Source organism: Tympanuchus pallidicinctus, unplaced genomic scaffold (genome assembly GCF_026119805.1).
Source record: "Tympanuchus pallidicinctus isolate F22 unplaced genomic scaffold, pur_lepc_1.0 scaffold5, whole genome shotgun sequence".
In the NCBI taxonomy this organism is placed as follows: Eukaryota; Metazoa; Chordata; class Aves; order Galliformes; family Phasianidae; genus Tympanuchus; species Tympanuchus pallidicinctus.
Window position 1 is genome coordinate 68,429,557 of NW_026294769.1, and position 27,858 is coordinate 68,457,414.

A 27,858-nucleotide genomic window follows, 5' to 3' on the forward strand; every position below is an offset into this window, starting at 1 on the left:
CTGGGTTTTCCTTGGTAACCGTATGGTGGTCATAAGAAGTCTCTGAAATAATTGAGAGGGAGAGACAGGAGGTAGTTGTGCCGTATCAGTGCATATATTTGTGACCAGAAAGTAAGATGTGTGTGTGTGTGTGTGTGTGTGTGTGTGTGCATGTGCGACACTCTACTGAGCAGAAGAGCCTCTTTCTGCATGGTCCCAAGGATAGAGATAGATATATGATGGAGATTGAGCATGCTAAATGTAAAACTGAGGTTGCATTCTAAAATAAACCTTTCTAGCTTGAGAACAGGCTACACTGCTCTTTGCAAGGGGGATAAAAAACAATAAAACACACACTAAACGCCATGTTTCACTGGATGCTCTTAAATGATGTGAAGTACATTATGGACAGTTTAGGCTTAGTCTTGTAAACAGAGGTCCTGTCGTCATGCTCACTGTTAAAGAGCCATGAACAGCTTAGATAATTTTAATTGGGAAGATTGTATTCTCACCGGTGAGTTGGCTACGGGAATACTAACTGAGTTGTTTGTCACTGCAGGTCAAAAACCTGTCAGTGTTGCTGTTCTTCCACAATGGAGGGAGTGGTAATGCTGAGGCAGGAAAGACCATCATAGACGGCTCATACCTCGCTGCAATCAGTAACACAATTGTTGTAACAGCAAACTACAGAGTTGGTGTTTTTGGCTTCCTTAGTGTTGGTAAGTTGTGGATTTCTAGAATAAATATAACTGGGGACTTAATTGCATTTTGTACCAGTTACGCTTAAAAACAAACAAAAATGTTAGTTAGGACTTCTTAGAAGCCTGTATCTCTGCCTGTATTATGAAGAAGGAGTGGAAATGGCCAAGAAATAACTGCAAGTGGGGTTCTGGCTCTCTCTACCTGGTGGATAATCCTTATTCTCTCCAGTGGACACATTAGTAGCTGTATATCCTTTATATCCTTTTATTTTTTTCCATGCTTGCAAATACTAGACAAATGTAGTTTGCTACATAATTCTTCTGAATATTCATTGTTGGCAACACTGTGAATTTTGCCTAATTTGGGGTTACTGCTGCAGATATTCGCCACTGTTTTCCTTTTGTCTTCTTTTGTTTAAAGCTCACTCTCAGCAAAGCCTATTCTTCAACTAGAGAGTTCACACCACAGACTCCTTGCTTATTTTTAGACATGAAGTTGGTGATAGGTGTATCTGAGGAAAAAATCACTGTTTTCAGTTTGTAAAAGTGATACTGTGGCTGCATTCTGGCTAGAGTCAAAGGGTGTGTGGATAATTGTTGAGCAATGTTCCATTACGCAGCACTGCTCACACATTACCCACTAACGTTCAGCCCTGCGAATCTCACCTAGGTGTCTTGCTAAGTGGAAACTGCTCTCTGGACTGAATATTACATAGCAGTATTTATATTAAAGCCCATAGTTGAGGGATTGGGATGAATTTTCTAACAGCTTTTTCCTCTTGCTTAAAGTCTTGGATGAATCCTGGTCCATTGGAAGTTGTCCATCATTTTCAAACAGGAAAGATCCTGTCTGGATAATCCTCTTAGGATTTTGGGGGCATTAGGAGCAAGGTTGTTAGCAGGTCACTCTGAATAGTTCACTTTTTAAGCAATATCATTTTCATTGTCCAACTAAGCAAAGTGAAATATCCTGTCCTGTTGACTTGCCATGAATTGCAAAGGGAGGAAGGACAGAGAGGAAAACAACAGATTTCCTTTGTTGTTGTTGTTAGTTCTGCTGTTGATTTGGCATCCTACTGAAAGATCTTTTGCAGGAGTTAAAACTCACTTGTACTTTTGAATACACTGAAAGTTTTATTTGATTTGCTGTCTACCACTAATGCTGTAAGTGTGACGCATTCTTACCAGCGATCTCATCTCTGTTTCTGCACTCAGAAACGTTAAGTTGAATTGCCAGTGATTTAGATGGCAAGGGTATAGAGAAGATGGCCATGTCTTTTAGGCCTGATTCTTCTAAAACAGGCTGTGAAGTTATATGAAACAGGATCTTTATTTTTAAATTTAGCACCATTGTTTTTCTCCACCTTAGTAATAACAGAAATGCATGTGTTTGACATTGTCTACTTCCTCCTGAACACCAGTTTCTTTTCATTCTCCTGTGGTCCCAAAAGTATAACCTTTTTTTTTGTAAAAATACTGCCCATGAGATTTATACCATAGGCTATGATTCAAGGACTGAAAAAGATTCACTCAAGAAGTCAAAGGACACATTTCTTTTAAGATAAGTGCTGTGGATACCAGTGCATGTCCCAGTTCCCCAGCACGGTACATTTCACAACCTGGTTGTGGTTTTTACCAGAGCAGAAGGAACTGTATGAATTTCCCTCCTTGGTTTTCCTCTTTAGCATACTAACGTAGCAAGGCACATTGTGTGGCTGTAACATTTACATGGATTTCACTTCCTCTGGGGAGCTTTCAGGATGCTTGCAACAAGCTCTTAGAATTAGGTTTCTTAAAACAGTCCAGAGAGTATTTATTGCCATTGCTTCACTCCAGTGGCTTGACCTGATCAGCTGAAGCTATGGCTATAGGAGAAGTTTGTAATTTCCAGAGCAATATATTTAGTTATTTGCTGTACTTCTGAAAGGAGAATTACAGTGATGGCTGTTGTGCTGTGAGTATCTTTATGATCAGCAAGGCTATCAGTAATCTGGCCTCCACTACATTCTGTTCTGCTACTTAAACCAGCTGTGGTATCTCAGTACTTCATTATGGAAGGCATGCAGATATCTACTACACAGTGTATGCATTCAGTCGCTCTTTGCCTGAGACAGGTCCACAGAGTGACAGCTTTTTATTCCACTGCCTGTTCATTTCCTTCCCTAGTTTCCAAGTTTGCTCTTTAAAAGTAGACTATTTGATCTTGGTAATGGAATAAACAGATAATTTCAGCTATGTTTCTATTCCTGGCTTTTCTTCTGTTGAATTTTTTTCTAGTTTTGAATGTGGAGAATTTTAAATCATTAAAAATAAATGGCTCATTGTGAAATAAAATGAAGTAGATAGTGAATTATTATTTTTTTTTTTTTTTTTTTTTTTTTTTTTTGAGACTGTGAAGGAATTACTTATTTTTGCTTTTGTTGTTATAAACATAAGCTGGCCTTGGGATTTGCATCATTAGAAGTTTTCAGTGCTGTTTTCCTATTAATTGAAAGATTGGGTTTCCACTGGCTGGTGTGGAAGATAAAGTCTTTCCAGTGATGATACCTAAATATTGGGAATACATGATTATTTTTTTCATTTATTTTCATGGAAACAAAGTCATTAATACTTAAAATTCATATCTCTATCATCTGTACATCAGTGAATCTCAAAGTATTCATATGGAAATATTATAAATTAGAATACTCTTAAGAGTGGTTGAAGAAATCTAAGATGATGTGACATATATAATTGGTTAAACAAGGAAGGTGAAAAACGGATACAGGTAGCAGAAGGATGCAGTGAGATATGCTCCAGTCAAATACTGATTTTTGCTTGATTTTAATTTAAGTTCAAGCTACTTAGAATGTCATAGTTTTAACCTCAACCTGGATTCATGTCTCCCACCATCAGGCATCTAAATCATCGTCTAAATCAACACAGAGCCAAAGAATCATTTGAGTTGGAAGGGACCTTTAAAGGTCATCTAGTCCAACTCCTCTGCAATGAACAAGGATGCCTACAGCTAGAGCAGGTGCTCAGAGCCCCATCCATCCTGATCTTGAATGTCTCCAGGGATGGGTGCCCATTGCCTCTCTGGGCAACCAGTGTGTCAAAGGAATGAAGCTTGGAAAATGGAGTGATAATTATTTCAAGCACTTAACGAATAAAGATGCATGGTAATGGTTTGGCAGATGAGTTCAGATTTTAGGTTTGCAGTTTTGGCAAACTATCTGTTGTCTCTTGCTTTCACCAGAAAAAGTGGTAATGTGAATTGTTGATACCTGGACTGTAGCAGTTAACAAAAATTCAAATGTTTTTAGTTGTTGGGGTTTTTTTCCATTTTATTATTATTATTTTTTTTTCCCAATTGATTTATTTATTTCCCACGACAGGCTCTTCTGAGGCAAGTGGAAATGCAGGCCTTTTGGATCAGCTGGCAGCTCTGAAGTGGGTGCAGCAGAACATTGGTAGCTTTGGTGGAGATCCGAGCCAGGTGACTGTAGGAGCTGATCGTGGTGGTGCAGACATTGCTAGCATTCACCTGCTGACAGAAGCAATCAATATGGGTCTCTTCAGGAGGGTGTTATTGATGGTAAGTCACATTCCTGCTGTTTCAGATTCATTTTTGAAACAATTTTGTGACGTGTGTGTGGGTGCTGGTTTTATTTCATCCATGTCTTTTGCAGTACAAATATAACTGTTATTGCTGTAGTTATTTTTCTTCTCACCTGTGATTGCTATCTCCAGAGTTAGGTGTTTCACAAGGATGTACAAGAGATGTAATTTGGTGATTGATTTAGTCATACTAAGAATCTTTTTCTCGTCACTGTGGTTTTTTTGTGTTATATAAATAGTTTTCTTTCATAATTTATAAGGACAACAGGTTAGTTTCCATTCCATAAATACAGTTATTGATCAGCAGTTTTTAGACTCTAGAAATGATGAGCCAAACATCCGCATGTTTGAAGAATCCGGTCTTCATCTGATCTCATGACAGATTAACAATTTCACTTAAAAGAAAATCAAGTTTCAAAGCCTCCAAAATCTGTTTGCTTGTCAGCTTGGATTTTTTTCGCCATCACCTCAACTGTTCTCTGTGCTTACTGCCCTTCCTATGCTGAATTTCAGGACTTCAGGCCAGTTTTGTCAGCCTCAATACTACCACTGATCTTCACAGCCTCAAATAAGAGTACTGTGCTGTGAAATGAGGCTTAATCTTCAGTGGACTTTTATATGCTTGGAAATGTGTGCAGAGGAACTTAGTCCAGGAAACCTGGGGCCCAATTTATTAAAAACTTGCCTTGAAAATAATGAAGTCTCTATTTGTTACTTGATTTCTCTTCTTTTTTGCCAGGAAGTATAACTTGCCTTGTGCATCTGCATATCTCAGTAAGACCATTTTAATTGTATAACCCTAGCACAGAAGACAAGGGAAATTGTTGAAAATTATTGCTCACGAGCTGTATTTTTTTAAGGACATTCTCAGATAATTCCTAACACAATTCACAGATTTTTACTCGTCTTTTGACATAGAAGGTAATTTGCCAGTAGAGTCCTCTTCTCCCACAATACAGTTCCATCCTACTCTTTCTCTGAAGTCAAACACACTTTTCTGAAACAGGATAGGATGTGGCCCTGTTGAGAGCTGTAACAGGATACAGTGCAATTTACCAGTTGAGCAACTGATGAAAGGGAAGTGAAAGTGCATCTTGGTTTATCGCTGTTGCTGGAGTCTGGTTCCACACTGCATCTTTTTGGTCTTTTATAAAATGAATATTGAACTGCTTGTTGAAATATTGAAAAGTGGATAACTGAAAAGTGGAAAACAGTGGAAAATACAATGAACAGCAGATGTGTCAATTCTTCCCACTGATTTAATGTCTGTAACAGCAATTTTCTTCCCAAGACCATGAACACCTTACTTTTGCCTCAGCAAAAGCAGGATAATTCATTTATTTCAAAATAGTATTGTGAAATACTTCTTACAGTGCCATGGTGGACTTAATTTTAATTTTGTTAAAGCAAAAAATCAACATTAATAGCAGTGGCTCAAAATTCTACTGTATCTTTTTTTTTTTTTTTTTTTTTTTTTTTGTAAAGTAGGTATGCAACATAAAACTTTTGATTTATTCAGATTTCTCTGATATATCTCCTGTAAAGGAATGTGTCTTGTTTTTTTCTATGAGATGACAAAATTTTCTAATTTCATTATAAAAAAAAGGAGCTGCACACAGACAACGAACCATGAAACTGATTATATATATAACAGATTTCCAGAGGGAAATCCCATTAAGCAATAATATTTTTCTATGGGTGTGCAAAGTGCTTTTGAGTTTCCTCTATCTGTCCTGTAATAGGTTTTGTTTTGAAGCAATTTGAAAACAGACTGTACAAAATCAATGCAAAACTGTCAGGATGACTCTTTCTTATATCTCATTTCATCTTTCACTAGTATGATATTAAAAAAATATATTAAATCTTAATGACTAGTGTTCTATTTTAAATCAAATTAAGTGCATTAATACTTTTTGATGTCATCTTTTGATTAATTGAGTTATATACCAATGCAATTTTATGTAAGAAGAGGCCTGTTGACTTAACTGTAGGACTTGGAAGCATTTGGAAGCATATGTCTTGTCTGAAAATAGGGAGAAGCTGCCTGATTCCCGAAGATCCATCTACTACCAGGCTCCAGTTAACACAGTCTTTTCCACTCACATGCTCTCAATACATAGCTTCTGTCACCCTCTCACTTTATGTGTTATTTAAACCCAGCAGTTTCCCATGCCACATGCCATATTTAATCATGTTACTTATAGATACATTAATGTGTGGCCAGGGCAGAAGCCCAGTAATCTGCCTGTAACTCCAGTTTAGATTACAGTTGCTGAAGCCATGGAGTGATGCCACCGTGTTTGTCATTGATTAAAAGTGGGTGACTAGAGACTTTCTTCTAACTTTCCAACCAGTTGCTGGCTGCAAGATTCCACTGTGCAGCCAGGAGGGTTTGGAATTGCCTGAAGCAGGGGAGAGCTGTGTATTTATGGTGGCTTTTAGAAACAAACTAAAAGTGTGTCAGGATTGTGCTAAGTGACATTAGTCCTTTCTAGAGTAGGAGAGTAGAGAAACTTCAGGGTGCCTTCCATTTCTTTTTAATTATTAGTACACAGATGACTTACCTACTAGGAAGATTCATCCAAGTTCCATCCTTCCTGCAACTTTACTCATGTATACCTCAAACCATAGTCTGGAGAGGAAGGTAACAAAAGTGTACTGTCCTAGCAGCCTGGAGATTGTTTTTTCCCCAACACTGTCTATCCTGTACAATGTGATTGTATAAATAGTCATCATGGAGAAATTGCAAATGTACAACTAGACATATATCTAGGTTGTGTGCATAACACCAAGGATTACACAATTAATCTACTTACTTCTAGCCAGAAAATCTAGTTAATATCGATGGAGTGCTGCATCTAGTTTGGGGCCCACAGTATCAGAGAACTACTGGAGAGATTTCAGTTGAAAGGCCACAAAAATTATTAAGGGACTGGAGCATCTCTGCCAAGACAAGACACAATGGCCACAAACTGGAGCACAGGAGGTTCCTTCTGAACACAAGGAAGCACTTCTATGGGTATCCCTGTTTGAGCAGGATTGGGCCAGATGGACCCAGAGGACCCTCCAACCTCAGCCATTCTGTGAGTTTGTGTGCCTGTCCTCATCAGAGCATGTCTTAGCCCTTTCTGCAGAGTGGAGACTGAAGTATTTTCCAGGTTGCATGAACTCTTGGATTTCTTGTTGTGCTGTGTCAAAGATAACATCTAGACATATCACTGTAAGACTAGGTGCTTGTAATAGTTTGCCAGCTTTTCAATCTTTTAAAGCAATACAAAGTAACTCCTGGGTGTTATTTTAATGAATGTGAGTCACAACTTAGAAATCTGTAATGCTCCCCATATACATTTCACTGGTTACAATACAGTTGACACAATAAAAAAATAATATCACTATATTACTAACAGTAATGATGAGAATATATAAACATCTAAAGTACATGAGTTCATTTTGCTTTTTGTTCAAAGCTTTTATTTAAGGTTTATCAGCCAAACTACATTCACCTTTAAAGTTCTGAAGTATGTTTATGCTATTTTTTTCTCTGACTTTCTCTTGCTCTCTTTCTAGTGCAAATGATCTACTATAATATAGTAGATGTACATATAGATATAATAGATGTATAGTAGATATAGACTGTAGTAGATATAGTATATGTTCCAAGAGATATTTACAGAGGAAATGCATTCAATTCCCTCTGTCTCTAAACTCAAATCTGCACCCCGCTTCACACCCCCTCCAAAAAAAAGAACAAAGAAAAAAGAGTACAGCAGCGGATTAGATTGAAAAGATGCCCACTGAAGTACATAAATTGCAGCATCTTACGTCCCCAGATGTGACTACATAATTTACACAGTAAACACAAGTCAAGTTCCAAGGACCAGGTAATCTGATTGGATCATAGAGTGGCTTAGGTTGGAAGGGACCTCAAAGATCACCCAGTTCCAACTCCCTGCTGTAGGCAGGATTGCCATCCACCAGCTCAGGCTGCCCAGGCCCCACTCAACCTGGCCCTGAGTGCCTTCAGGAATGGGGCATCTACAGCATCTCTGGGTAGCCTGTGCCAGTGCCTCACCATCCTCGGAATAAAGAATTTTTTCCTAATATCTAAACTAAATCTACCATCTTTTATTTTAAATCCATTCCCCCTTGGTCTGTCACTATCAGGCTTCATTTTAATTTGGCAAGGGTACATACACATTGAAAAATTCTCTAGTCTGTGATATTTAAAACAACCCAGTTGCTTTATGAAATTGTAAAGCAATTTTACATAATACTTCAGACAAGACGTTCAGAAAACTTTTCAAAATCCACTGTTTCTGATTTTTTCTATTAGTTTAATTATTTAAAAGCTGATATTAATATAAATATTATACATAAATATGGTGTGCCTTCAGGAGATGAGGTTAAAGTTCTGTCCTTTACTCAAAGGTCACTCCTTTGCCAGCCTACCTTTGCAGTTAGGCATTATATTACAATATTTTACTTTTCATTTTAAAAAACATCCACTTGGTTCTCTGATGAATATCCACTGGATTAAGAGTAGTTAGGTTCTGCTTTTGGATATGCCTGTTCTTCCATATCAGGTCTTAGCAAGAACTTCTCATTGAGTTAAGCCTGGTCTTCGTTTTGTGATCTTTCAGTGACACTACAGGCCATTGCACCCAAGTGAATTAAAAGCCTCTTGGAAAGTCAATGACGTTATTTTTTTTCCCCGAAGGTAGAATTAACAATGTGTACAGTCAATATAACGAGGTGTCTCTTGGATGACAATTACTTGATATTTTCTTGGAGGCTTTCCAACTCACCGGTAATGACGAGTAGGTACGGAGAATAAAAAAGGCTCTTTCTCTCAGAGTAGGCAGATTCTGTAAACATGATTTTCAGCCTTGTGGAGAGTACTAGACTAAGACTTTAATTTACAGTCTCAAGCTGCAGTTAGTCTTTTCATATCCAGTCACCTTTGTATAATGGTGGGCATCATCCTTACTGAAGAATCCTCTGCCTCACTTAATTCTTGGCTTAGAGTGCCTCAGTTTATCTTGTTAGTGAGCAGTTTCTAATTTCAGGTGCACACAGCACAATTCCAGAATATGGCATGAGATAGTACCCTCACAAAGGTCTGTGGTGAGGAAATGCAGAAGCACAGTCAGAGTTTTATCACCAGCTGGTGTGCATTGTCTCTCAACTGTTGAAGTACTGCAGGACCACAGGATGGTCTGTAATTTTTTCTAAGCACTCAGCTTCCATTTTTCCCTTTGCTGTCTCAGGGTCAGTCTTCATAATATGTAGGTGGCAAGTGAAGGGTACTCTTATGCTTGCTCCCTGTGTATATAAGAGACTGTGCTTTCTTCTTTCTGGCACTCACAAAAGAAGAGCTGTCATCCCCTGTCAAGGAAAGGTAGGAAGCAATGCTTTCCCTCAGGCCATAGCTGAGACAGGAGTCATCTATTGCTGCCAGTGTGCCTTCCGTATCTCCAGTCATCTCCATCCTTTAAAAAAATGAAGTGTTGTTACCATTCTAACTACTTAAACTGAGTCTAGTATTAACAGTCATTAAGCCAAACAATGTTAATTTTATTTCACAAAAAAATTCCATCTTATTAATCACCAAATGTTTCTGTCTTGTAGTGATTTTCTATGACAGTACAATAGTAGTATCTTTTTTTGAGCATTTTAAAAGGAAATAACCTCCCTATACATTCTCTCCTTATCTGTAAGAAAAAAGTGGGCTTCAATACAGCACAAAATTATCTTGTATTTGTAAGCAAATGAAAGTACTTTGTGAAGGAAGGGTATTGTTGGAAAGTTTATCCCTGAGAAATAAGAGGCAGTTTTGTTTATGAAGGTGGTTGCTTCACCAGCTTCTGAAACCCAGCCTACTTTCTCTATGTGCAGTCAAGGCATTCAAAATCTTATGGACCTTCAGCTGGATTATATATTGAATGAGAGGAAACAGGACCTAAGATTTAAGCTGGGACAGTGTGTACACTATACTTGTGTACATTGCTTTGTGGTGACTGCCGTGAACAAGGTGTAACCATTTCTGATTACAGGGGCTCATATGCTACTAGCGGTGGGCCTGAGCATGGGTTATGCCCTGTCTCTTACTTCTTCCCCCGTGGCAGAGAGGGCTCATGAGTCCCAGTGGACATATGCAACTGTGCTGCTGGCTGGGTAGAAGAAATGATTTAATGCTGTAACTATATTTTTGCAGGTTAAAGTACTAAGATTAGCAGTTAGAGAGCTGGACATCTAGTTCTCCTGGGTTCACATGCTGTCAGCAGCTTAGAAGATTTAAAACTAGCCTCAGGAGAAGCAAATGGTTGTTTCTCCTGTATTGTAAGTGAGAGTACATGTAAGACTGGAAAAATGATTTGTTATTTGTGGCAGCTTGTGTTGCTTGTGGTACCTGTGAATGCTTCTCCAGTTGAAGTTTTTATTCCGCATCACCACAGGAGGAACTTGATTCATTATGCTGTGGTTGTTAGTGCACTGGGTAAGGCAGGGTGTTGTAAGGACACAGCAGAGACCATCAGCAACTTCTGAACACGGGAATGAAGATACATGAAGTTAATCTCAGCAAGGACACAATGACACAGGCTTATCTTCTTTTCCTTGTATGTTTGCTTTTTAATTTATCAAGGGGTATGTTTCCCATAGTATGAGTGAGGAACTAAGAAATAGAGAAAGTGATTTTCCAAAAATCTAGAAGGAATTTTATGGCAGATCAGAGACTTAAAGCCAAGTTTCCTGAGTCTCTAGTGAGTTCTGCTTTTGCTTTCCATCCTCTCAGCCATGCAAACTTAGTAAAAAATAGATACAAGACACAACCACTCAGACTGGATTGTGTTTGCACCTATTCTGCTTGGAATGACTCAAGATTTGCATGTTCATATTGCATTCAGATAGCTTTCATCTCTTTTTCTTTTTCTCCATTGCCTCCTCTTTGCTCCCCTACAAACATGGCATATGTTCTTTTGTCATTGATAATGTTGATGTTTTAGACCTCTGAGCTTTATTTCAGCAAAGCCTATCTGTACTTATCTTGAATTCTTGGGTTGATTGCAGTTGCACTGTTAGGGATAACCTGTTTTTCTTCAGAGTGAGATACTAAAATATCTCATGTAGGGGGCAAGGAGAGGAGCTAAATTGCATTATGTCCACTCTTACGTCTATAACTCCAGTTGTTATAATTATTTTTCAGAATGTTTGGGTTTGATTTTTTTCTTCTTTCTAAACAGAGAAAGATGCCAGATAACTAAAATGTAAAGAAAAATATTACCCTGTTTAAATTCTCACTCACGTATATCATTGGACTTGAATGTTTTTTTTTCCAGTTTATCAGAATACCCTTTTTCATTTACCCATGAAATATGCAAATACTGTGGCTTTATACTTCGTACCCGTTACTAATTAAAGCCCAGAACCTGTCATTTTCTTGTAACTTTTACGCAACTATTTTATTTCAATTCTCCTTTCTCTTTCACTTTAAAACTTATGTTAATGCACCATAACTGCAGTCACTTAATTGTGCTGCTTTTTCAAGACATCTCTTCAACACAGGTTAAATTGCCATAAATCTGGAAATTTGTGGTTAAAGCAGGTTCTGTATCTGTATCTTGTGTTCTCAGGTTGATTTCCATTGTACTGTCAGCAGTAGCTAACTTATCTTCAGGATCAAAAATAAGGTGGAAGATATAAACCAATCATTTTTCTGCTAGTTGTTCTGTGGTAGCAGTTTCAAGTCTTGGACGTAGGGAAAACCTCTTGTTCTGGACCTTTGATACAGAGTTTTACAGTTGCTAGTGGAAAATAGGTTTATTCTGCTGTTGCTATTGTATTTACCTGAGTAGTGATTCACAAGGTCTTCAAGGCACTGAAAGGTTTGCCGTGGAGAGATGTAATACCAGTTATTTGGAAGGCGGAAGATCCTGTAATGTTTCACCTCCCTGTGCCGCACTGACAAGGAATATAATCCTGGAGAAACAAGAGGACTAATTACAATTTCGAGTCCTAATTCTGCAGGGATAGCTGAGACCCCAATGGTAGAGTGTTTGAAAAGGTCCCACAAAGTTCTTATAAAACTGGTTGTCTGTCCTAATTTTCTTTACGTATAACAAATAGAATAAAGTGCCCAGAATTCAGGACTTGGATTTTGATTGATTCTAAATTTCTGATGTGTTTTTCTTTTACATTTACTGATGAAGTATTTTTTGAATTGATGTAAGGGAAACAGGCCTTCGCAGAAGTTGTTTGCCTTTCCCTGAACACAAGGACCAGACTCATTTGCTGGGCTCCCGATTTTGATCACCTGGTTTAATTAGCTTGCAGCAATGCAGTAGCTAGTACCTGTTAATGTGGTCCTGGCAGGAGATTACAACTGGATTTTTCTGTTTGTTTAAAACTATTATGTTGCATTTAGTTCATATGGACTTAACATATATCCTGAATTTCTTTGAAATTTGTGTCGGTGTTACATGAAACTAATTCACTTGTGGTATACAAGTGGTCAGAACTGATGATTTAGTGTTCCTTTCTAACTGTAGTATTATTAAATTTGGGTGTGTTTCAGTGCTTTATAAAAGTGGAAGATATCACAGTGGACAATGGGAGATGTATTCCCATTGAAAAAAATAGTGAAATGTGAACATTATAATTCCTATATACCAACACAGTTAAAATTCTGTTGGCTTATGCTGAAAATTGATATATTAGCAAAGAAAAAGTGTGATGAGAGGTGGGAAATCAAGTTAAAAAATTTCTTAGGAAGATGGAATAGTTTCAAGTCAGTAGTTCTAATAATCAGTAGTTTAGAAAAACGAATGGAATAATGGTGAAGAAAATGAAGACATAATTTTTGGGAAGTATATGAAAGAGCTACCTGCTTACACGGGGAACCTTATTATCCATCATCCTTTCTGCTTTGTATGTATTTTATGACTTCCTCAGCCACTTGTTTGCAGACTAGGGCAAAGCTACAACATTTCCTCTGCTCGAAAATTCTCACTGCCTAATAAGTTTTACATGTGACCAAAGTGAATAATAATGTTTAAACAACTGTGTCTTGTTTATGCTGGTGCCTGTGGGACCTTCCAAGGCCATGGTTAACCTTGTTTTCAGCACTGTTCAGTGTAGGTGACCAGTGAGGACTGGAATGCTGCACTGGGTGCCTTTTTCTTCTCATTACATACATTTTCAGGTTTTGAGGTTATCCACATGGAGCGGGATAGGGAGAGAATTAAGGCTTGTTAAACTGTTCATGCCTGAGATCAAAGGGGAAAAAATATTCCTCACCTTTCCTAGTCTCACTCTCTCTGATCATGAAGGAGCCGACCTTGGTGTTGGGGAGCTGTAGAAGTTCCTCTGCTTTCTCTCTCCCCAGCCCTTCAAATAGCCAGCTGTGAAGGATGAAAAAACAAATTCTGAAATTTGGACACCAGTGAAACAGAGCAGCATGTGGTCGTGAAAGTACAGCATTAGCCAGGAAAGGGACTGCAAAAACAACTGCAGTTATTCTCTAAACTACGTCCAGGCATATTTTTCAGTTTATGGAGAAAATCTTGTTCTCCATTTTCACACACTGAGTTAAAATAGCTTTTGTGAGATGAAGAGAAGAACAAAGAAGTCTTGGACTTACTAGGGCAAACAAAACTTTTCAAGCTACCATTATCTGGATTCCCAAGGACATATCCATGTGGCATTTGAGATGTTTTAGTTAGTCCCTCCTTCTCTGTTTAAGCAACTTTTGTTAACACAGATTGTATTTTTCTGTACAGGGAATACACCCCAAATGAAATGATTCACCTTATGCTAGGGAACACTCCAGTCTTTTAGATTAATTGCTTTTTTGAATAAGGGAAAGCGTCATCACCAATTCTCCTGATAACCTGACAGAGTATTTTTCTACAGTTAGTCAGTAATGATACAGCTGAGCTTGCTGTACTAGTGTAGGAGTCACTGGTACTTTAAAGTAATGTTATTCTTCTGTGTTTGATCCTGTCTTGGGGAAACTTCAAACATGGTAATGGAAAGTGCCTGTCTGTGCCTCGCATTTTGAAAAGTATCTCTGTTTCAAGAGGGTATAGAAGATATTAAAATTTAAGCACTTGCATAAATCCCAATTAAGTTCACAGTTCGTATGCTTAAGATTAAACAGGTGTTAAAACCCTTTTCTAGAAAAACCTTAAGTGTATGCTTCAATGTTTTCTTCCTGACTGTTGTCTAGGGCAACAAGAGAGCTCTGAATATTCCTGAGCTGTTTCATTGAATGACTTATTCGTCTTTCTTATTTGTTTGTGGGTTGTTTGTTTTTGTTTTTTTTTCATGAACTAATAGGACTTCCATTTTACTCTTTGTGAAAAGTTATTTCTCAACCAGATCACTTTCTTGAGATCTTAGAATTAAAAATCAGTCCTCACAATAGAAGTATTTTAATTATCTCATGTGAAATCAAAAGTTTTTTGACCCTTGCAATTATTTAAAACTGTTTTTCATTTGAATATACTCTAAACTTAGATGTCAACTGATGTCAGATTTCAAGGGAACTGAGGAATTATATCAGGATATCAATAAACAAAAATTCTTTCTAGTTATTCTTGGTGTTGTTATTATGACACTGAATAACTTTAATCAGTGTAGTAAACGTACAAAAATTAGTGTTGAGTTGTTATGGGAAATGCATTTACTTACCCGTGATAAACCTTTGCTACATATTTCCCTGGAATATAATTTTCTCGTCCTGTTGTAAGTGAATGGACTCTCCACCAGCCTCCTTCACTGTGTGAAAGCAAGACAAGGGATATTTTCAGATACTTTTTCAGAGCTTGTCCTCCTTTTAGAAGTGAGTTAAGATGTACAGGCTAGCCTATAACCATCTGTGTTCTTGAATTCTCACACTCAGAAATGGACCCATGTTTGCTTCATTTAGAGCTGTTTCTTTGAGATTAAATTTGGACACAGAAATAAGCTGCATTTTTTCCATCTCAATTGCGTAAGTAATAAAACATTTTTTTCTGTAGTTAAAAGAAGAAGGGTAAATATGCAGTGGTTAAACCATGCTGTGCTCTGTCTTCCCACAGCTAGACTTCTCGTGGTATCCAAGACACTCAGCTTATGGCTGAGCATGCTGTGTCTAGACAGCCTTGTAGTTCCTCCTGCAGCATTAGGGAAGAGAAGCTCAGCATATGGTCTCTGTCTGCAATGAAACAAGTTCTCAATCTAACAGAACTGCTTCATGGTTTGTTCTTTCTCTTTTATTCCATGAATTACTCCAAAAGGCTCCCCCCAAAAAAACTTATAGCCAAATGTGTGTGACCAGGCATATGTTTCTTCATTGATCTGACATAGATTATTGATGAAGCTTTAGCTTTTGAGTCCCTTTGGAGGGCAGTAATAAAAATTTTCACAGGGATGCTACAGTGTTTTAGAGACTAATGAAAGGAATTATGTCAATGCTGAGTTAGGATGATTTATGCTTTTTTCTCCACCTTTTCCTTTAAGGATTTGAATCCAAATAATAGTGTTTGAATACTCTTTTTGTGGCAGTTCCAAAATAATGCTTCCAAATAATTCCCAGACAGCAGATCCAATACTCAGTCTAGGTCAAGACAGCTGAGTTGCAAACACTAAGTTAAACCTCCTGGCTTATAATGACTGGCATCATGGTCCAGAAAGTATGAACTGGAGGAAAAAGAGAAGTCTGCTATTTAGAGTTGGAAGTTTCAGGACTTTGCAAGTCTTGTTTGTGGTTGTGTTGTGAAATAGTTTAAAAGTTCAGGAACTTTTGTTTGTGTGTTTGTTTTCCCACAGAACTCTCAGAACCCATTATTGTGAGAATAAAAAAAATTGGAGACACTCAGCATATACCTCCCTAAAAACTACAGCATTACTAATGCTGTAAAATCCCAGTGGTGGTTAAAAGTCCAAGAGCATCATGTCCTCCCTGGGGCAGGAGCCACAGAAATCATATACACTGGGGTATTTCTCCGGAGGACAGCTGGTCCTACTAGCACAACCTAGGTAATGAACAGTTCCTGGATGAGTGTGGAGAGTGTAGAATGCTGTCAGTGGTCTTGATCTAATTGTGCCAACCTAGAGCAGTCATCAGTATCTGTGAGGAGTTGTAGTTTCCTGGTACGATTCACAGAGCTGATTGCCAATACACTTAATTGCTTTGGTTGAAGGTTGAAAAGCAGTTATTACAAGAGCAGTATGTGCTGTCTTCTAATGCTTTTCCATGGTAACTCCTTCTCACTTATGTTCTGATCATGCCTTCCATTCTGCTTTTCTTTTCCATTGTGTTTGGCTTCTTTGAATGACTTGAGAGAATGATTATACCTAACGGTTATGTACACAGAGCAAGAACCTGTATGCAAATAGTTCCTGTTAACATCATCCCAGTTGGGAAGAACAGGGTCCTTCATTAGGACATGGTGCTTTGCATAGAGCATTGCTTTTTGTCTGCACAAGTTGATCCAAATCAGGAAGAGTAAAGTTCTTATCAGGGCTTACTTTGGCTCTTGTTTATTGCAGGAAATGTTCTTGATGGTTGCACAACAGATAAACGTGATAAAAACTGCTACAGTAGTAGCCTAGTACTTTCAGATGTTTTATGTCTAGCAGATCATATTATACAACACATGCATATACATATGACAAATGATACATACAGTTCCCATTGTTGTAGGTATATGTAGTTTTGTTTGTAGTTGGGAGTGAAACTTTCAGCTGGGATTTCCAGGCTAAGGCAATCATAGTTTCATAGAGAGTGACACTGATTTATGGAAGCTCTCTATCAGAAAAAAAATTACCTTGTGGTAGTGTCTGAGCTTTTTGATCTCCATGTTTAGGGAAACCACTCTGTCAACAGAACATGGCAGCAGCCATTCTGGGTCTGTATACAGCTGTGAGAGAAGTCTCTGAGAATTCATGAAGCATCTGTGATACTTCTCTTGAGTACTTCTGTCCTCTAACTATTTCATGTTTTGGCTTCTCCAGTTAAAGTTTGCCATGAATTTAGAGATCCTCAAAGGATTTCTCTGATATGAATGTCTTTTATCTCCTCTTAAATCCATCTGCTCCTCCAGTTGTGAAAATGAAATCTCTCATTTCTATTTAAGCTGTGAAAACAGGGGCTGAATAACTCCTAGGAGGTCATAGTGTGCAGATACAAGTTGTGCAAAAAGGAATAACAGCTCTATTGCTGCCCATTTTTCAGGAAGTGTACTTATACGGGTATGTGACAATATTTGCACTATATTTAAAATCAGCCTAAATTAGTGTAATTGTTTTTCTTGAGCCTGCTTCCTTGTGAGGTTTGTAAATTTTTGAGTACAAATAGCAAGGAAATCTTTGACTTTTTTTTTCTATCAAAAAAATGCAGACTGAATTTTAAAAATAAAGAGAAAAGCAATTATTTTATTTCTGTTATAGTTGCCTTAAATGCAGGATCAAATTCAAAGTCCTAACCAGGAAGGAGTTGTTAGATTAAAAGGAGTGAAAGAGATGCTTGAAATTCAGAATCATTTTCCTTTTGTACCTAATTCAAACTACTTTTGCTCACTCTGTTTTCCACAAGTATGAGTGCTTTCTGAAAATCATCTTTTAAAGCAGAATTCACTTTTGACTCCTTTTTAAAATTATACTCTGAATCTATCTTCAGAAGCCATTTCAGAGGAAAAAACCCTGACATACCTAATCTTTAAAATCTAGGGAAATTTACACTATGTCTAAGAATCCTTCCTTGTTGATTCTAAACACAGTCCATTTTGGTGAACTGCATCCACTTGGAGTCGTCTACACAAAGACTATGACACAATGACAATTGATGACTAACATCATCAATTGTAACAAAACATTAAAAAAAAAGTATCTACTTACTCTGATAGCACACGTAGTTTTTCTCCTACATGAAATATAGGTTGGCTTATGTCTGCTGAGGGATAGTCATAGAGGACAGCAAGGAAATCACTCTCCTGACCTGTTAAAAAAGACAGAAAATGTGATAGAGTTCTGAAGAAGAATGGAAGAAATGTGTATGTTCTGTTTTATAGAAAGTCATAAAAAGCCTATAGCTTTGGAGAAGAATGTGAAGATACTAGAAATGAAAAAAAGGCCACTTAGTTAATTATAACTAGCTAATTTTAGGCCACTTCTAGTAATTATCATTTTCAAGGGACATGCTCAGTTTTGAAACTATCAAAATGAGTATTTATAATATTGTGAGGTAACCTAGACTTGATGAATGCCTTTGTCTCTAAGTGCCTCCAGCTACAACTCTGAGCCATATTTTCCTTCAAGGAGATGAAGATGTGTGTTGAATTGTTCCAGTGTTTAGCACCACTGGTACATTTTGAAATCATGAAATTAGTTCAGGTAAAGGGCAGTGTGAGTGTAGCTATAATTGCCCATTTCCCATCACCTTTGTGAGTCATTTTAATGAACAGCCAGAGGCTCTCGTTCTCTTTCTTATGTTGAATCTGTCCTAGGGGTGGCACATGATGCTCCTTATTTTCCATAAACGAAGAGAGACAAAATGCATGTTTATAATTAAATCACTATGTAACTGCAAGTCCCAGAACTGAGGTCAGAAAAGAGATGAGAAGGCTTTTACATCAGTCAGGATGAGTCTGGGTCTTGCAGCACTGTAAGGACATGTGTTGAGCCCTTGGATTCCTGAGGGAGATGGAGCCTTGCACTTTGAGCAAAACTGACTACCAAGCATTAAAAAGCTTCTCATCCAGCAGGAGCACCCAGCAAACACTGACAGGTGGGAGATTTGCAAATGAACGATGGTGAGTTTTATGAGCATAGTGGTGGTGGGTTGATAGATGATCTTAGTTTAACACTTCTAATTGTCTTTACAGCAGTGATAGTAAAAAACATGTGATAAGAAAAATGTTCCATATCCATCATTTAAAAGAAACAGAAAGTAACATTTTCTCAGTTAATTTGGAGTAGCTCGATGATACAGAGGCGAGCATTACGCAATGTGGAAAGTCCTTTCACATTCATATTCCAAGTGGTTGTAAGTTTGTTTAGTTTTCTTATCTGTTGCTGAATGAAATAGTCCTATGATACAAACAGTAAGCATTCTTACAGATATATATAGGTGTCTAGAGTCTAGAGTAGACACAAATTAATTTGTCAATACATGTTGTGTTATTATTACATGGTTTTCTTAGTTGATAAGTGTCCCTGAATTGAAAAGACCTAGTCCAGCACTTTTGTATCACCCAATTGCCATGATTAGTGAACTGTATCCTATGTAATTCACTGAGCTATACATTTTGTGCCAAACATGCCTTGCATCACTTTCCTGTTATGCACTAAAAGTGAAGAAATATCTTCTCTAGCGATGCTTTTTTAAAAACTTATTTCTAAGTGTTCTTTCTCCACACTGAAAGAGTAGAAAGTCCTTTTCTGCCCTCTTTTCTATTGTATGTGGTGGTCTCCATTTTGTTATGCACTGCAGAGAACATGATTTTTTCTCTGCTCTAGAAAGATCTGCATTATTTTGATTATGCTTTCATCTTTATATCTGTTTTAGTTTCATTTTTGCTTGTGAATTTGGAGGTCTGAAAAGGAAGGAATTAATCATGGTGTTGGCTGCTGCATCCATGCAACCACTTAAAATGTGTGTACTTATATTATGCAAAACCTTTCAAGTTTCCCACTCCACTAACAAGCCCTCATTTTAATTTGTATTTAAATCAAACCTCACTGGGTTTTTTGGTTATATGAAATACCCCACCGCACTCTACAGTGTTTCACAAAACCCATATGAGCTCTTTTCAAAGACAAAAGCCATGAAACGGGGTTGAAGAGATTACCCTGGTTCTCCACACCCAAATTTCAGCTATATTGACTGAGTTTCCCTCTAACACAACCACTCCTTCACAGTTTAAGTGTGTAGGTGACAAGTGAAATGGAACAACTCAAAAACTAGAGTGGAAAGATCAAAGTGCTGAATCCTTTCCATTCAGTAAGGTGTAGTGGGTATTATTTGTTTTGTTTGTTTGTTTGTTTTGCTGTTGTTGTGCGTTGTTTTTTGTTTTTTTTTTTTAAGGAGAGAAAGATGGGTATGAAATACAAGCTAGTTTTAGATGCTTGCATGGCTAGATGTCTTTAAAGGTGTGAGACTGAATCCTGCATGGCCCAAAGTACTCATTCAGAGGCCAGCTGTGAATGCGCTACCAAATTGTTCAAGAGAGGAGGGAGAGCACAGGCTGTGCATCCAAATCCTAATTCCTGCATGGTCCCATGGTTTAATGTCTGACAGGAATACTGTGATTTATGGCATATCAAATCCCAGAGGTGTTAAAGGAGAGCAGTGGTGTGGCGGGGCGATGCGCTGTGCTTCTGCCACGAGGTGTGGCTGCAGAACCAACATTAACGTGTACTCAAATTAGATCTAAACCTGCCAGCTTCTTGGCCTGAGGGAAAACTTCTCTTTAATAACATGATTTAAAGTTTGATCTGCTCAGGAAACTAAATAGAAACATACTCACTGGATTACCACAATATCTGCTTTTAGTTCTGTGTTCCATTTAAAAAAAAAAAGTTGTTTCCATTGGGTTTGAATGACAGTGCTGATGCTTGTGTGCCTGACTTTAACTAGAAACTTTTAAGCCATTACAAAAGTTACTGGCCTGATCAAAATTGAGAGAGATCAAAAGACCTATGCAGTCATTTGAAATGTGCGTTTCTGTTTTGATAGTTTGGTTTTTATGGTGGCAGTTGCTGGGAAGATCAGCATAGGCACTCTTCATAAATAAATAAATAAATGGATGGTTCGTATTGTGTGCCCCTGGTTTGCCACTAAGTGTTTGGTCTATGCTTTATCAGGACCTAGGGCTATACTGCTTCTTGGCAATGCTAAAAGCAGGCTGTATTTCATTTGAACCATCAGGAAACCAGCTTGGTTCTCCATCGTTACAAAGCCAAGCAGTACAAGTGGACAATCCTTGTTGGAGAGCCCCAGTATTTTGATTAACACCCTCCTCCCACCCCTTAAAAACAACAGTAATGCTTTTTTTCTCTTCTGCATCTCTGGGGAACAATTTACTGCTGCACTTGTTTGGCACAGTGCAGCATGATGAGAGCTAGGGCTGTGCATAGTCTCTACCCACTCATTTGCAGTTTGAGAGTGGGAGGTCAATGGAGATCTCCCGCTTTCTATCTCAGACACACAATCTCTATCAACCTATGGAGGGTTTTGCAATTTGAATTCAATTTTTTCATTTGTGCATGCTTGGAGTAGGTGCATTAGATTTGTCTTTTTCAAGCTTGACCTGTGAAACATCTGTTTTTGTATACCCTTAGTTGATAAACTTAGTGACATGGAAAGATGGCCATGTGCTACTTTTAATACAGTTGTGCAAGATTAAATTTCAGGTTCAGTTTTGATGTAATAGCATTATGATAGTTAACCTTTAAAAAGATCAGAACTAAAGCTCAAGAGAAAAATTGTGTGAAACATCACATGGAAGTTTGTCAAAATGAGATATTTCTCATTTCCAATGCATCAGTTCTATCTGAATTGGAACGAACATCTTTCAGGAGACACCAGAGTATAAAAGTATTAAAGTATTATATCTTTTTAATTAAAGTAATTCTGGGAACTTTGGGCTAGGACATACCTAAAAATAAACACTGTCTACAGATGCCTTCCTTGTCCCACAGGAAAACTTCACACTTGCCTGATTTTTCTATCAGACAGATTAAGGAATGGATGCATGAATGAAGGTATCAAATATTTTGAACACCTTTTTGCTCTTGAAAGAAATTAAATGAGTCCTTACCCGTCTGGCTTGCCCCATTTGTTTCTTCTCCTCCTTCTGCGGAGGCTCTCGGTGTTTTCATAGTGTTTCCCATTGCGCTCTCTAATTCCGTCAAAGCAATTCAGAACTAAATCAAAGGAAACATTGCATTTAAACTGCAGAATAACACCTGCTGTGCCAACACATGAAAAATAACCCAGTTTTGATGTCTCCGATGTTACATGGCTTTACTTTTGAGAATGAGTCTCAAATTCATGTGAGAGTTTTACATATTTGCTAAGCTCTCACCACTCTGATGCTTTTATCAGGGGAATAGCAGAAAACCACAGCTAGGGAAGTTGCTCAGAAGAACGTAATGTAGTAAAAGTTTCCATTACCAGTACCTCAGCACAATAGGAAGTCACTGCAAAGCCATGCCTGTACAGTCATTTATGTATAAAAATGTTCTTTGCAGCACTTGGAGTTCTCAAGCTACAAAGAAGTTAGTTAATTAGATTGTCGCATCTGTTTTCAGCTCTGTGTACTGTGTTGCTTTATTGCCGAACACCAAGAGTGTTGCTCGGTGGTTTTCTTCTGATGCAGTTGTGATCTCAGCAAATGGGGGCAATGCTTTTTTCCTCTTTTTTTTTCCTTTTTTTTTTCCTTTTTTTTTTTCCTTCTCTTTTTTTCTTAAAAGTAACACACTGCCCCCAAACATTTGATCTTAGAGCACTCCTCTTGCAGTTGCGCAAATTCTTCAAAATTTTATCTATTGGGTGAATGTATGAGAAACGCTTTGTCAGGCAGTACTGGAACTAAAATAACCACAGGGAGAATCCATTCTCAGGTACCCATTCTGATTCTCCGTAACAGTGAGCAGACAGGCTTACCTTTTGGATTGGAAGTTTTCATTTGCTATCGTACATTTCCAGAGCAGAATGAGCTGTATTTGTTCAAAATTGTACATTAAAATAACTAAGCACTACTAGCTAATAACCAATGATTTAAAAAAACTACTTTTGTAATTTTCTCCATGAAAAATATGATCCTGCAGCACCTGGTGCATTTATACTAAAGTGAGATGCAATCTGTATCTTTCAGTTTTCTCTATTACAGATATTTTGAAATTGAATACTGCCTCCAGGATGTTTTTCTTATGACAGGCAAGTGCCTGACAGCGATAGCTGGAGTGGTGTCTAGCTTGAGAAGCAGTACTGCTGAAGGCAGTGAGTGATATGTTATTATTAACTGTCTTGGAATTTGAAGATATTGCTTAATACAATGCACATTTGACATCTTAGAGAAAATTAGACACCCTTGAGAATAAAGTACTATTTAAAGGAAAACACTTTGCCTCTAATCAAGGAAAAGCAGATCAGTGCTGAAACAGAATGGTAGTGTGCAGTCCGACTCCATTTGCTTTTCAAACTTGTTAGCTCTGTTTCCAAAGGCTTTTGGTAGATGCCTCTATTTCACCGGCCAAGTGGCACATTGTCCTTTTTGCTGTCTGCATTTAGGATCTAGCTTGTGACACAGCTGCAGGATGCAGCTGCACCAGTGTCTTTCTGACAAGTGACTCAAATCTGCTTCACAAGAACTTCTTCCATTGCCTGATATAAGGAATCTACAGGCTGAATAGTAACGATTTAAAAAGTAACCTTAAATTTAAATATGCTATATTGATACTTATATTTGAACAAAAAGTCATTCTTGATAGAATGTTCTAGATTATTCTCCATTAAAATACACCTGAGTTTCTATAACTAAACCCAGAATTCATTTTCCCAGGCACTCTCAACTTGCAAAATTATAATTTTCCAAACTAACTTTGAATGTTTTTTCTTCAAACCTAAGTTTAATTACTTCAGTATTTTTTCTCATTCATATACCATCAAGAATAACAGGTATAGGCAAAGTAATAGGGCAGACAATGCTTTGGTACATATGTTATAGACTTTCCTGATGCATTTTCAGATCAGCCAGCAAAATTTCCTAGACACAATAATAGAGAGCTCTACAGGGCTGAAAAGATCATCCAGAAAGATGGGATAAATACCCAGACAGAATCTTCAGTGTGATGCAGTAATCATATTTGTCTAGTGCTTAAAAAGGCAGTTCATCTCTAGCTAAGCTGATGCCGAGGCGCACTTACCAGAAGCTTGTGCAATTCTGGATAGGTGCCAAACGTGGCAACATGGTTGTTGGCCCATTTAGAATTTTAACATATGCGACCATCAGTTAGATGAGAATAGCATTCGAATTTTGTGTCACAAAGAAACACACAAATGTGATACAGTCCTACCTCTGTGTGCCCCTTTGTTCTGGATTTTCTGGTATTTGAGGGCCAGAAAAGCAAGTCATCCTACTAGTGAGCAGACTTATAGCACGCTGCTTTCAAGACCATTTCTCACACTCTTAAGATTCATTTGATAGAGTGGACCCCGTTGTCAGGGGTGCCTGAGTCACTTGGAAAAGTAATGTGGAGCATGTGAATATTATGGAAAAACTTCTGAAAGTTTTACCCTGCACTTGCAAACTTTCTAAAAACACGGCACTTTTAGAATTGTAGAATCACCAAGTTGGAAAGGACCTCCAAGATGATCCAGTCCAACTGTCCGCCTACAACTAATATTTCCCCATTAAACCATGTCCCTTAGTACAATATCTAAACGTTTCTTGAACACCTCCAGGGACAATGACTCAACCACCACCCTGGGCAGCCCATTCCAGCTTCTGAGTGCTCTTTTGGCAATGAAATTTTCCCTAATATCCAATCTGAGCCTTACTTGGTGCAGATAAAGGGCCATTCCATCTTGTCTTATCAATGGCTGTGTGGGAGAAGAGACCTTTTGAGCAAGGCACCTTTGTTTTCCTAGATGGTGTATAGGAGTCAAAACTCTAAGCACTGCTTTAAAAACACCTGATATGTTCTTGAAGGCTTGCTGATACACAGCTGGGAATTGAACTGCTGTCTAGCCCAGAAGGATTGAGTATGCGTAACACCATGTGCCTGCTTTGTTGTATCTCTGTAGACCACATGGAAAACTAGCTTGGCTCACTTCTACCGTACAAGTTGCCACTTTATATGACCTTGTTTCTGTCAACAGGATGGAGGAGCATACAGCTTAGTGCTGTTCATTTAGAAGAATCTGACTTACGGAAAATAAAAGTGTTACGAAGTACTTTCAGTAACAATGAAGCGCAGTGGCATTTTGGACTTTGATGTCACTAGCATGACAGTTTGCTCTGCTTCATTACATTTTCCAGGCTAAGTTTCACTGTCGCTAATTACTACTGGTGGCAGCATAAAATCTCAAAGATGGCAGAGACATCAAGATATGCTCTAAATTCAAAGCAGAAGTGTTCAATTAAAAAAAAAAAAATGAATGGAAAGGTTGGGCTTCTGCGATTGATTTGCTAATCCAAAGTGATTAAATGGAAAATGACATTTCAGGCCTGGGTTTCCCACCAAGGATACTTGTCATTGTGTATTTGGGCAGAGTGAAGGTGTTTGCTGTTCCATTAAAGGTGGTGGAGTGAATGTCCCAGGCTATAGCTCAACTCACAGACATTATAAAATAGGATAGAAATGGAAGAAATGGGAAGTTGGACAGGGAGAAGGTTGTTTCTACTTGCATGCTGGCAGTGACACATCACTGTTTTCAGGGTAGCAGCGTATTAATTGGTGTTCTAAGTATTTCTAAAGCAACACTGCACAGAACTCTTAAGTACATGGTAGGTCTTTATAATTTAAGTAGTGTGTGCTTGTATTGAATATTAACAACTTAACCTAAATTCATTGTATCACTTTATGATAAATCGTATGATGGTTTCCTCAAATTTTGAGGTTCTCTGCAAAAATAGACTTAAGACAAAACTGTAGAGCATCTTGCAGCTGAACTCATTCATCATTTAAGTAAACAATGGAACAAGATTTATAAATGACATTCTTTTGAAATAGAGAATCTGTTCCAGGGCTTGTCAAGTTTGGTATACAAGTAGAGGCTGCATCCTTCAGTTGTACAAGCAGATAATTGTGCCAGACCCACACAAAATTGCCCACAGACAGCTGTTTGGGAAGAACTGAGGTGAGGTGATTGGTTCCAAACTTACCTTGTTGTAGCACTCCCAAATCCTGCACTGAGAAGTGCAGCTGTTGGGAGGCAAATCAAGCCCACCTCTTCTGCAGGTGGAAGGTTGGCTCTGCCTGTTCTCTGGCCTCCTCTGGCTTGCATGAAAACCTTATTTTAACCATTAAGACTACATTTTCAGTCTCCCCAGCTTTGGCCCTTTCAATTTGTGCACCTATTGCTTAGAGAAAGCAGGTTGCTGCAGCCACGGCAGTTTGCAAACCCACTACTAGTGCAACCTAATGGGCTTTGCTGCTTTATTTTTGTAACCAAATGGAATGCAAAGAAACATCAGCCAGTTCTGTTTTATGTCCTATTTGTTAAGGGCAGAGCTCTTGGCAAATGTGAAACCATTCAAGGCTGAAATCGTACTGACCTAAATCATGCGTCCCAAAAACCTGCTCTACAATTTGCACCTTCCGTTCCTGCAAGCAGCACATGTAGTAATAATTTCCTCTCACATAATCTGTTCTCTGAGAAAATGTGGCTTGGTAGCACTTAAATGACAGAGTATGGAGGAAAATTCCATTGCTTGGTAAGGATTTTTTCAAAGTTATATTTAAAATGATCAAAGATTAGGAAACATAAATAAACAGAAATAATAAGAGAAGTAAAAAAACCAAAATGTAAGGGCTCAAGAAAAGCTGTTCCATTGGTAATACTGCAGACAAGTAAAATGAGGAAATATATAATTCTTGATATGTTATGCCTTATTTTATTTTTGTTACCTGATTTTGACATTTGTACCTTCAAGGTCTTAGAATGCAATTCTCAATAATGTCCACATGTAAAATCTAAATTTCATTTAGTTTGAAAATGAAGATAACAGTAACCTGTTGGGGTTTTGTTTGTTTGTTTTTAGAGGGGAGAAAAAAAAAAAAAAAGCTTTAATTTAACAAATTGAATTTTTTGTGTGAATTTCCCTTAATTCACCATTAATCAAAATTAGCATCCTTTCAATTTTTAGACACTTGTATCTTTGTCATAAGAAAGATCAAGGTAATATCGTAACCAAGGTAATTCGTATGCAAAAATCTAAGTACTCTGAAACAACACAGTAATACCACATCATGCAAACTTTTAACACTTTGAGGAAAAAGCCCACTAGTCTGTCCATGACATTTCTCATATTTTGTGTTTCAGTTAGCTATGTTTTGCTGCAGCATGAGGTCCTATGCATCTCTATTAATGCCAGCTTTCAATAGAAACAGAATTGTGGAAATGAAAAATCATTAAGGTTGGAAAAGACCTCTAAGATCATCTAGTCCACCTACCAAACACTTCTTGTCCCTTCCATGTTTACTACTAGTCCTTATGAAAAGTAGTAAGGCAGGCTTTTCTACTTCTACCTTAGGTGGTACTTGAAATCCATGGTCTGAATGCTGTAATTACTAAAAAAATAAAGTTCCATGTTGTATAGAGAAAAAGAAAAAAAAAAAAAAGGCAGACTAGATCCTGTCTGCAGATAATCTAAAATGCATCAGATTAATTTTTACCTTCAAATGCTAGGCATGATACTCCAGGTTGCAGTATTTCTCAAACAAGTCGTAGTCACAACACTGCTCTCATGCTGCCAGCAAGGGTGAGCTGATCAAGCCAAGGAGCAGCCAGGCGAATGAGTGTGTTGTGAAGTTCACGCTGTCGTGTAGAGCAGCATTTGCCAAACAGGCCACATACTTCCTCTCTGAG

General features: G+C 37.9%; 2 protein-coding genes across 4 annotated transcripts in view; one reads left to right on the plus strand and one right to left on the minus strand.

The window, feature by feature from the left end:
- TG (thyroglobulin) overlaps positions 1–27,858 on the plus strand; it is a 161,928-nt gene that overhangs the window by 74,598 nt on the left and 59,472 nt on the right. For all 3 annotated transcript variants that reach the window (XM_052704007.1, XM_052704008.1, XM_052704009.1), the window contains exons 40-41: positions 539–698; positions 4,058–4,257. In XM_052704007.1, coding sequence (XP_052559967.1) covers positions 539–698; positions 4,058–4,257 — 360 coding nt within the window. The remainder of the gene's footprint in view (positions 1–538; positions 699–4,057; positions 4,258–27,858) is intronic.
- SLA (Src like adaptor) lies at positions 7,562–27,824 on the minus strand. The gene is made up of 8 exons (XM_052704010.1): positions 27,666–27,824; positions 22,082–22,187; positions 18,159–18,258; positions 14,970–15,056; positions 13,575–13,678; positions 12,126–12,257; positions 10,690–10,822; positions 7,562–9,769 (listed from the first exon to the last, which is right to left on the minus strand). Exons 2-8 carry the CDS (start codon positions 22,152–22,154, stop codon positions 9,550–9,552), a joined length of 849 nt encoding a protein of 282 aa, XP_052559970.1. The 5' UTR covers positions 22,155–22,187; positions 27,666–27,824; the 3' UTR covers positions 7,562–9,549.